At 53.3% G+C, this 10,412-nt stretch overlaps 1 protein-coding gene across 2 annotated transcripts; it reads right to left on the bottom strand.

Moving 5' to 3' along the window:
- Positions 1-4,305: 4,305 nt before the first annotated feature.
- Positions 4,306-9,765, bottom strand: Vps37d (VPS37D subunit of ESCRT-I). Of its 2 annotated transcripts, none has more exons than XM_039089755.2 (4): positions 9,298-9,469; positions 7,985-8,156; positions 5,831-5,913; positions 4,306-5,418 (listed from the first exon to the last, which is right to left on the bottom strand). In XM_039089755.2, the coding sequence occupies exons 1-4, from the start codon at positions 9,412-9,414 to the stop codon at positions 5,026-5,028; spliced, it is 765 nt and encodes a 254-aa protein (XP_038945683.1). In that variant the 5' UTR covers positions 9,415-9,469; the 3' UTR covers positions 4,306-5,025. The 2 variants fall into 2 exon arrangements, with proteins under 2 accessions (XP_038945683.1, NP_001121665.1); NM_001128193.2 differs by lacking the exon at positions 9,298-9,469 and adding an exon at positions 9,589-9,765 and having other exon boundaries at positions 4,315-5,418.
- Between the last annotated feature and the right edge of the window lie 647 nt (positions 9,766-10,412).

Here is a 10,412-nt window from a genome sequence, read left to right as displayed (position 1 = left end):
GGATCTCTGTAAGTTCAAGGCCAGCCTGGTCTACAGCGTTGAATTCCAGGCTGGCCAGGACCACACTGAGAAACTCTGTGTCCCAAAACCAGAGCCAAACCAAACCACCACCACCAAAACCCAACAGGGGCTTGCAAGATGGTTCAGTCGGTGGAAGCACTGGATGTCAAGCCTGACTCGATGGATGCCTTGTGTTTGATCCCCGAGATCCACGCAGTGGAAGCAGAGAACTAACTTCCGTAAGCTGTTCTCTGACTGCAAAATGACATGTGGTCTCCCTTATAGATGTAATAAACACATGGAATTTAAAGATATTCAAATTCTCCAATTAAGAAACCAGTCGGGGTTGGGGATTTAGCTCAGTGGTAGAGCGCTTGCCTAGGAAGCGCAAGGCCCTGGGTTCGATCCCCAGCTCCGGGAAAAAAAAAAAAAAAGAACAACAAGAAACCAGTCATTCCTGGGGTCAGGGGTGTGTGTCATGGTGTCTGTCTGTCTGTCTTAGGTAAATTTCTGCCCCTTGGCAATGGGGATGGAATGCAAGCCATCACAGATGCCAGACATTCATAAGTGGGACATGCTTATGGCCCCTAGGGAAGACTTGCCTTTTGGCTCCCTCATGGAGAACCCTAGTTTTTCCTCTCTCACAAAAGGTCATCCCAGGGTCATCCTGGGTATGTTCATCCCTAGAACCCAGAGGCAGAACATTGAAAATAAGAATTCCGGGCTGGAGAGATGGCTCAGCGGTTAAGAGCACTGACTGCTCTTCCAGAGGTCCTGAGTTCAAATCCCAGCAACCACATGGTGGCTCACAACCATCTGTAATGAGATCTGGTGCCCTCTTCTGGCCTGCAGCCATATATGCAGGCAGAATGCTGTACATAAAATAAATAAATAGGGGTTGGGGATTTAGCTCAGTGGTAGAGCGCTTGCCTAGCAAATGCAAGGCCCTGGGTTCGGTCCCCAGCTCCGAAAAAAAGAAAAAGAAAATAAATAAATAAATAAATAAATAAATAAATAAATAAATAAATAAATAAATAAATCTTAAAAAAAATAATTCCCCGAGATCTTGAGAACATACTACCCTGTGTCTATTAGCAAGGGCATTGACTCTTTGATTTGTTTGGGTTTTTTGTTTTCTTTTGTTTTGTTGAGTCAGAGTCTGTCCTGAAACTCACTCTGTAGACCAGGCTGGCCTTAAACTCAGAGATCTTCCTGCCTCTGCCTCCCAAGTGCTGGGATTAAAAGTGTGCACCACCACATCTCACCTCACTGTGAGGCAACCTGAAGAACCCATCTGGTTCCCATGGTAACACGTATCCCTTCTTATGCCCTCTTTGGGTTGGGTCCTTTATTTGTTTTGTTTTGGAGACAGGATCTCTCTGTGTAGGCTTTGCTGTCCTGGAACTCACTCTGTAGACCAGGCTGGCCTTGAATTCACAGAGATCTGCTTTCTTCTGCCTTCCGAATGCTTGGATGAAAGGCATGCATCACCCCTGCCCTTCAGGCCTTTTTTTATTTTGTTTTGAATTTTAAGACAGGGTTTCATGTAACACAGGGCAGGCTGGCTTTAAACTTCCTATGGAGTCATAGGTGACCTTGACCCTCCTGCCTCCATCCCTCACGTGCTGGGATTACAGATGTGCACTGTCACACCTGGTTTATGCAGTGTTGGGATGCTAGGCAGGCATGTTACCAACTAAGCCACGCCCCAAGCTGCCTGGCTTCTTATCTGCCTTAAGGAAGGAAGCCTGAACTCCGTCCCAGACACGAACCTTCTAGAAACTATTTCTCAAAGTCCCGATAATGGAAAAAGAGGTGGCCAGGCCCAGTCTTAGGCCTCCCTGTCTCTACAAACACTCACTGTGTATCCTTGGCTGGCCTGGAACTCACGGAGATCCTCCTGCCTCTGCCTCAGTGCTGAGATCAAAGGCATGCACCAGCACCTCCTGACTCTTCTCTTCTCTTCGGTTACATTCTCAGACAAAACTGCCTGGAATGTTGGTCTCACACGTCAAAGACAGCACTGAAGAGGCTAGGAAAATAACAAATCCAGTGGGGTTTCTCCAGTGGGCGCTCTTCCCTGCACCCTTCTGGGAATGGCCGGCTGAGCTTAAAGGCTCTGTTACGGTCAGGCCAGGTGGTGGCGGTACACACCTTTGATCCCAGCCCTAGGGAAGCAGAAGCAAGCGGATCTCTGTGCATTCTAGGCCCATCTCCTCTACCACGAGTTCCAGATGTGCACCACCACATCTCACCTCACTGTGAGGCAACCTGAAGAACCCATCTGGTTCCCATGGTAACACGTATCCCTTCTTATGCCCTCTTTGGGTTGGGTCAGAGCTACTCAGGGAAACCCTGTCTGGGGGAGGGGTGAGAGCGTCTCTGTGGTCTAGCAAATCCTTAAGCTCTCCTCACACATCAGCAGGGATCCCCACCTCCAGGAGCCCCCACATGGAGTCCACTTCTGGCCCCTAAGTTCTCCCCATTATTCTTGACTCCCTTGAAACAGTCCTTGTGATATCCTGGGAACATACATTTTTCTATTTGCACACTCTTCTATTCTGGACAACTTAGTCCCAAGCTTCCTTCTCTTCCTTTTTTTTTTTTTTTTTTTTTTCGTTTTCTTTTTTTCGGAGCTGGGGACCGAACCCAGGGCCTTGCGGTTGCTAGGCAAGCGCTCTACCACTGAGCTAAATCCCCAACCCCTCTTCTCTCCCTTTATACTCCAAAGATGCCAATGTGGTGTCTCTTTCATATAGAAAAATTCAGTGAAAAAACAGTCAACCCAACAACCTCATTATAGTCCATGGTTCTCAGCCCATGGGTCAAGACCCCTTGGGCTAACCTCTATCTCCACACCCCAATGTTTACATCGTGATTCTTTTTTTTTTTTTTCTTTTTTCTTTTTTTTTTTTTTTCTTCTTTTTTTCGGAGCTGGGGACCGAACCCAGGGCCTTGTGCTTGTTAGGCAAGCGCTCTACCGCTGAGCTAAATCCCCAACTCCTACATCATGATTCTTTTTTTTTTTTTTTTTTTTTTTTTTGGTTCTTTTTTTTTGGGAGCTGGGGACCGAACCCAGGGCCTTGCGCTTCCTAGGCAAGCGCTCTACCACTGAGCTAAATCCCCAACCCCCTACATCATGATTCTCAACAGTAGCAAAATTACAGTTGCTGAGTCTCAAAGTAAATACTTTGGGGTCACCACAGCACGAGGAACTTGTATTAAAGGGTCCCAGCGTTAGGAAAGTTGAGAACCACTGTTCTAGATGGTTCTTTAGTAATAAGGACAAGAGTGCACACCAGTTTTGTAAGCTTCAATAACACCCTCGTTAACTTGAGACAATGCCTCACTCTACAGCTCGGGGTAGCCTGGAACACATTACCCCAGGCTAGACCCAAATAAGGTAATCCTCCTGTCACAGGAATGCTGGGATTATGGGATTGCGCCATCATACCTGGCTTCTATAGCCTTTTGAGAGCCTACCATCATTTACAGGAGTCTCTGTGCCTCTTGGCCAAATTCCCTCTATTTAGATTTGACCTTGGCTGACCCAAGAATGCTGCTGCCGCAGATGGGGATCTCACTACATATTTGGATTTAAATCCTTATGTTAACTTGGCTAGCTTTGAATGGGAATTATTGGTGAGGGTGACCTTGAACTCCTGACCTTTCAGCCTCCACCCTAGGTACTACAAATGTGAAGCAACAAGCCTGATTTAGGGAGTGCTAGCGGTTTCCTGCATGCTACACAAGTATCGTCCAACTCTGCCATGTTCCCAGCCCCGGGTCTTTGAACTTTTCAATCTTCCTGCTTCAGCCTGCCACGTTCTAGGGTCACAGAAATGCCCCTCTCCCCGACGTTCTGTTTGCCAGTCTTCTTGCCCTACATCCATCTGCCAAGCTGGCCACTTATGTCGCCCTAGTGGAAGACAATTGTCTGCATTCCTAACAGAACCCCTCCATCAACCCCTATCGGTGGAGGCCGTGGTTTGGCAGGCCAGAGAGGGCGGTGCCATCCTGATCCAGCTGACAAGCAATCCTGGAATAGAAGATGCAAGCCAGGTGGAGCAACCGGAGACAGGAGACATGGAGAAGGCAGTCACTTCCGGCCATGCTGGAAAGTAAGGCTTAGGACAGTCTCAGGAGCAGGAAACCAAGCAGCTTCTCTCAGGAGGCTGCGGTTGGGCCTTGCAGGTCAGTGGAACCTTGGATGGGCAGGGAAAAGAAGGGCATCTCTGTCCGAGGAAGCGCCAGAGCAGAAGGCTTGGAGGCTGGCTGAGGGAGCAGAGAGGAGGCGGGGCATCATCACCGTCATCCATCAGCACATTTATTGACAGCCCCTAGGAGGCGGGGCTGGGGACAGAACATACAAAGACAAGGACCTGCCCTCAAAAAGGTTCCATTCTAAGGAGACAGGGACAGAAAAATACAGAATGGTCTTTCCTGGGGGTGGCAGGCTCTCACCTGTGCAGGTCAAGAGGCCTCTGTCCTACCTTGCCCCAGGGCCAGGTGCAAGGCCATTGGGGGTGTCCCTGGGCCCGCAGCTGGGGCATGACCACCCGGCTCCTAGGCGGAGGGCCCTCAAACTGCAGGAAGGGTTGGTTAGCTCAGGATATGAGGAGAACAATCCAGTTAGCCTTGGCGGTTGTTCGAGCCCAGTAGTGTGGCAGGGTGCGACAGGCCCCCAAGCAAGACTCCCCTGGAGGAAGCAGGACCCCATAAAGTTCTTTTTCATTTGAGGACCTGGCTTGGCACCCTGGAGGCCCCAGCCGGGGAGACGAAAAAATAAAATAAAAAGGCAGAGTTTCCTTGGTGACCGAAGTCCAGCACCCTGCCCACCCCACCCCCAGCCCTCTACGGGCCTCTTCGGGGAGCCCCTCTTCCCCAGCTCAGCCTCCAGGGCCCTGGGCCTGCCTGAGGCTAGGGGGAGGGGCCTGCCCCTCCCCCCACCCAGGCAGTGGGGGAGGAGGAGGAGCCATGAATCAAGTTTGTCTGGACCCCCGCTGGGAGGGCGCACCCTGGCTCCTACCGATGAGGGGGTTCAGGTTGAGAGGGTCGAGGGCTCAGCAAAGGGGCTGGGCCAAAAGGGCACCCGGGGGAGCCCTTCACTGGGGGCACTGGGCGGGAGTCCAAGGGGGGCAGGCTCCGGGGTACTGCTGGAGGTGGTCCCCGGGCGGCCCCAGTGGGCAGGACGGCAGCAGCAGGGAAGGGTTTGGGGGGATCCATGGCGGTGGCGGCAGCAGCAGCTGCAGCAGCAGTGGTGGGGGCCGGCTGGGCAGAGCGCTCTCGACGCCTCAGCACTTCCTGTAGTTTCTCTGCCTGTGTCCGCCTCAGGTGGGCCAGGGCACGGCCCCTCTGGAAGGCTGGCAGGAAGGCCTCCAGACTCTGTTCCCCCAGCAGCAGCTGCTCCATCTGGACCTGGGTAGCGTCCAGGAGGGAAAGGGAGAGTTGGGGAGGCAATCTGATCAGAGCCTGACTCCTTCTTCCCCACGGTGACCAGCCAGCAGAGGCCCTGAGCTTCCGACCTGGCCCAGCCTCTGGGTTACCCAGACTGGACAGATGTCCGGTTTATTTCCGCAATGAGGGCTGTCCCGTACCTATCAACACACTTTAGTATCTGTTCCCAACCCAGCCCAGAGAAATGGGCCTTACACTCTGCCGACCCTGCCCTCCAATGTCAGTAGACACCCTAGGACATCAAAGTCTGCTGTCCCGGGCAGAGTCCAGAAAGTTCTGTAGGTAATCATGGAGAGCTTCTTGGAGAAGACCCCAATGAGACAAGACGGTTTCCCTCCCTGTTCACCTGGGCCCAGCCACCTCTGCCCCTCACCTCAGCCTCCTGCTCAGCCTCCTCCAGCTCAGCCTGCAGCCAGCCCAGCGCACATTGGGGGCTCCAGCGATGCATGCTCTTCTCTGAGGACCACAGGGGGGACAGACAGGGACTCTGACTCTCCCATTGACTGCAGGTGACTCTACAGTTCCCAGCTCTGTGGCCTCCAAGTCCTCAACTGGCTTTGTTTTCTTTTGTTTGAGGCAGGGTCTCATGGAGCCTCTAACTTGGATCTCACTGTATAGCCTAGGCTAGCCAGCGTAGCCTAGGCTATGCTTGAACTCCTGATCCTCCAGGCTCTAGACCTCAAAGTGCTGAGATTAGAGGCATGGGCAAACAAGTTCAGGTTATTTTTTGTTTACTACGCTGTTGTTTCTCCTTCTTTAAAAAAAAGAAAAGAATTTAGTTTTAATTATATGTATGTGTCTGTGTATGGGTGTGAGAACTTGTGTGCAGATTCCTGAAGAGGCCAGAGGTTGTCAAACCCAACCTGGAGCTGGAGTCTGTGAACTGACTAACACGGGTGCTAGAAACCAAACTCCTATCCTTTCTAACAACTGAGCCATCTCTCCAGCCGCAGCTGCCGCCGACATCATCATCATCATCATCATCATCATCATCAATTGAGATAGGTCTTACTGTGTAGCCCAGGCTAGCCTACCAAATGTGGTTATTTTTGCCCCAGCCTCCTGAGTGCTGGGATTACAAGCACGTGCCACCGTACCTGGCTCAGGATGTTCAATAACGTGGGCACTGCTGAGTGTCTGTGGACAGATGGCCCCCTCACATTGAGGTTACCACCACCCAATCCATTAGTTAGGCCAGACATGAGGCGGTCCTACATGTTAGAATGAAAACTAAAGTGTTCTGCCTCTGACCACGGGGGCACTCCAAGCTTTGAGTTTCTTTCTGGTTTTTCTTTTTTTAATTTTTATTTCACATGTGTGTGTTTCGCCTGCATGTATGTATATATGTATATATGTAGGTACATATGTACGTATGTATGTATGTATGTATGTATGTGTACAACGTGAGTGCCTGGTGCCCATGGAGATATCCAGAGATATCACTGGATTCCATGGAACTGGAATTACAGGCAGTTGTGAGCCACCATGTGGGTACTGGGAATCAAACCCAGGACCTCTGGAAGAGTAGCCAGTGCTCTTAACTTCTGAGCCATCTCTCCAGTCCCATTTCTCGTTTTCTGTTTTGATGTTGGGTTTGTTTTTTTTTTTCCTTAATATGCGTATTTTCATTTTATTTGCATTGCTGTTTGGCTGCATGTGTGTCTGTGTGCAGGTGTCAGATCTTGGCGTTCCAAACAGTTGAGCTGCTCTATGGGTCCGGGGATTTGAACCCGTGTCCTCAGGAGGCACAGTCAGTGCCTTCAAATGCTGCCACCTCTCCAGCCCCTTGATGTTGTTGTTCACTGTTTTAAATTACTTTTATTTATGTTCTTGTGTGTATATGGGTGGGCACACACATACCACTGAATAGCCATAGAGGTCAGAGGTCAGTTTCTAGGACCTGGTTTTCTCCTTCTACCTTGTAGGTCCTAGGAATCAAACTCAAGCTTGCCACCTAGTGTAAAGACACTCAATGAACCATCTTGTCAGCCTTGATGAGATTTTGTTGTTGGTTTTTGTTTTTGTTTTTTAGGTAGGGAGTTAGGTAGCCCAGGCTGGTCTCAAACTCACTCTAGCCAAGTTTGGCCTTGAACTACTGATCCTCAGGGCCTGCCTCCCACACGGTGGGATTATATGCATATGTCACCATGCCCAGCTTGCATCTCCTTCCTTCCACTGCCCAGAACCTCCATCAGGCCTCTTTTGGTTTTGTATTTGAGGCAGGGTCTCCCCTCCAGAGACAGAGCAGTCTGATCAAGCACTCACTACCTAACCTAGGGCTGGTCTTGAAGTTTTGTGATCCTCCTGCCTCTGCCTCCCAAGCACTGGGATCACAGGCAATGGGGGACCCAGCCCAGTTTTTCATGCCTGCTCCTCCATAGATCAACCACCTCACTTTTCCAGGAGGCTAAAACCAACTTCCTCTACACTCTGTCCAGCAGTGGGTATGTCCCGGCCCCACCCATAAGAACCTGGCACAAATCAAGGCCAACCCCACCCCAAGCAGGTCTCCTGGGCCGCCCCTCACCCAGTCTCTGCAGCTTGTCTGCGCAGTTCTCGGCCACCTCTCGAAGCTCTTGGTACTTGATGGCCAGGGCTGTCCGGCCCATCTCCAGGCGAGGACGCAAGGCCAGGTTCTCCTTGGCCAGCGCGTAGTTAGAGGCCAAGCACGCATCCCGCTCCAGCTGCAGACCCTGGAACTGCCGGTGAAGGAGAGCTAAGAGGCCTGGGCTCTGAGTGCCCAGGGTCACCTGAAGTCCACCCTTGCACAACACCCGCCAGCCAAGGATCTGGCCCAAGGCACCTGGGAGCCCCCGCCCTGCAAGGGTGATGGGACCAACAGGTGGAGGGAGCAGGCTTCGTCCTACATCTTTCCTTAGGGCCCCAGTTTCTACTACAATTAAAAACAAAACAAAACATAAACAAAACAAAAACAAAACAAAAACCGGCCTATCTCACCGAGCTGTTGTGAGACTTAAGTGAACCAAACTATGAAGGCCTCTGCAAATGTTAGTTAATTTTTAATTTTTCAATTAATATGTCTGCTTAGGTCCCGGAGGGCCACCCCCTCCCTCTTCTGTCCCATTTTCCACGCTTGGTCAGTTGCCTCTCACACCAGGCCTTTGTCTCGCTTCCTCCTCAGGTGTTTGTGTGGAAAACATCCCCACCCCCTGTTCTGACTCTTGGGGGAGTGATGTTTTCACCCTGTACCTTCCCAGCAACCCCCACTCAGGTCACCCTCTCATCTCTTACACCCCCTCGTTGGCCCTCTAGTGGAACCCCACACGCCCCCGCGAATACAATACACACCCCCTTTGCTTCTGTGGTCCCCTGCACCTGCTCGCTGCTCACCTAGCAGAAGGCAGCACTGGGGCCCTAGAGAAGGCTTTTTGAGCCTTGTTTCTAAGAAGGCCAAGCCTAGCTCCCCGCCCCTGGAGAATGCGCTCCCCTCCATCTGTCCCCTGATCCATGCACATGCCCCTCCTCGTCTGGCTCCTTCTAACATACACTTTCTCTTTCTGTACCCCCCTCCCAACAGACAACCAGCCCGGGCCTATGTCTCCCATGAAATATACAACTTTCTCTTATGGTGGCCTACGGAATACAAGCCTCTGTATTCAAAGACCCATACCCAATGGCAGACACAAAGCCCCCTCCCCATTTAATGCATTACCCCCACCCCTTTTTCCAGGTAGCCTCCCCACCCCAGGTGTCAAGCAGGCCTTCAGTTCTCCCCCGAGCAAGGCGCCTCCCCTTTCTGGCCCTATTGAACGTGGGTGTGCTGAGGCAGGGCCCCCCACAACACAGCTCACCCTCCACCTCCCGCCCCCCAGAACACACCTCCCCGGAGCATCCTCGGGAGGGCACGCCTCGCGGCCATCCCGGGGTGCACGGGTGCATCCCCGGGCGCCCCCCCTCCGCACCACTCGCCCCAGGCTGGATTGGGGCGCCCCCCATCCCCCGGGGGCGGCTCCGCGGGGCCCACTCGGACGTGCCAGGCTCCCATGATCTCGAGGCCTGGCAGCTCCAGGGGGGTGGCCTCCGCTGGCTGGGTCTCCGGGTCCCCGCAGGCCGCAGCCCGACCTCTCCATCCCCCCCACACCCTCCTCCTGCCCGCGCCCCCCGCGTTACCTTCCTGCTGAGCCGCACGATCCGGTCCAGCTTGGGCTCATCTTGAAGCAGATCCCGGAGCTGCCCGGTGCTGAGGATCCCAAAGCGCCCCGGGCTGCCGGGCTCCGGCCCCGCCCGCGCCGCCCGGGCCCGGTACATACCGCCCGCCCGCGCCCCCAGCTCGGCTGCTGGCTCGGCCCGATCGGCCCCGCTCCGCCCCGGCTCCGCTCCGGCTCCGCTCCGGGCTCCGGGCTCCGGCTCCAGCTCTAGCTCCGGCCGCGCGCTGCGCTGTCCGCGTTCCGCCACCAGAGGGCGCCTTGACTGCTCTTAAAGGGGCCGCCGCCGCGGCTGGCCAGACTGGGGGTGGGGCAGGTAGGGGGGCGGGCCGCACCCGGAGATCTCCCGCTGGGGTGCTCCGGAGCTACAGCAAACCTGTCGCTCATCGCAGGCTCTCTCAAGAAATCTACCCTCCCACTTACGTCTGCAAATCCAAACCGTCCTCTCATCTCGCCCCTTCATCCTGCCACGCTTCACCGCGAACCCTCCCACCCCAGGCGCCTACAATTTGCAAGGCTCTTTCACGTCTCCTCTTTGGATACCTACAGCTTTCTGAGTTGGGCTGGGCGCCAAAGCCCCTGTGTGGTTGCTAACTTGGAGGCGTCATTCATCGCTTCCGTGCCTCAGTGTTTTTCATCTGTGAAATGGGGGAGTCGACGCACCATGAGCGTTGAGATAGTGAATACTGAGTACCTTTGGTGGAGGGCAGGTGAATATGTTCTAACTTCCTGAGTTTCTGTTACTTTAGAGATACTGAGGCGTCACAGCGTGCTAGTGCCACTTGGCTG

The sequence above is a fragment of the Rattus norvegicus genome, chromosome 12 (genome assembly GCF_036323735.1).
Source record: "Rattus norvegicus strain BN/NHsdMcwi chromosome 12, GRCr8, whole genome shotgun sequence".
Classification (NCBI taxonomy): Eukaryota; Metazoa; Chordata; class Mammalia; order Rodentia; family Muridae; genus Rattus; species Rattus norvegicus.
The sequence above is the reverse complement of the archived record's forward strand: the minus strand, read 5'-3'. Positions and strand labels throughout refer to the sequence as shown.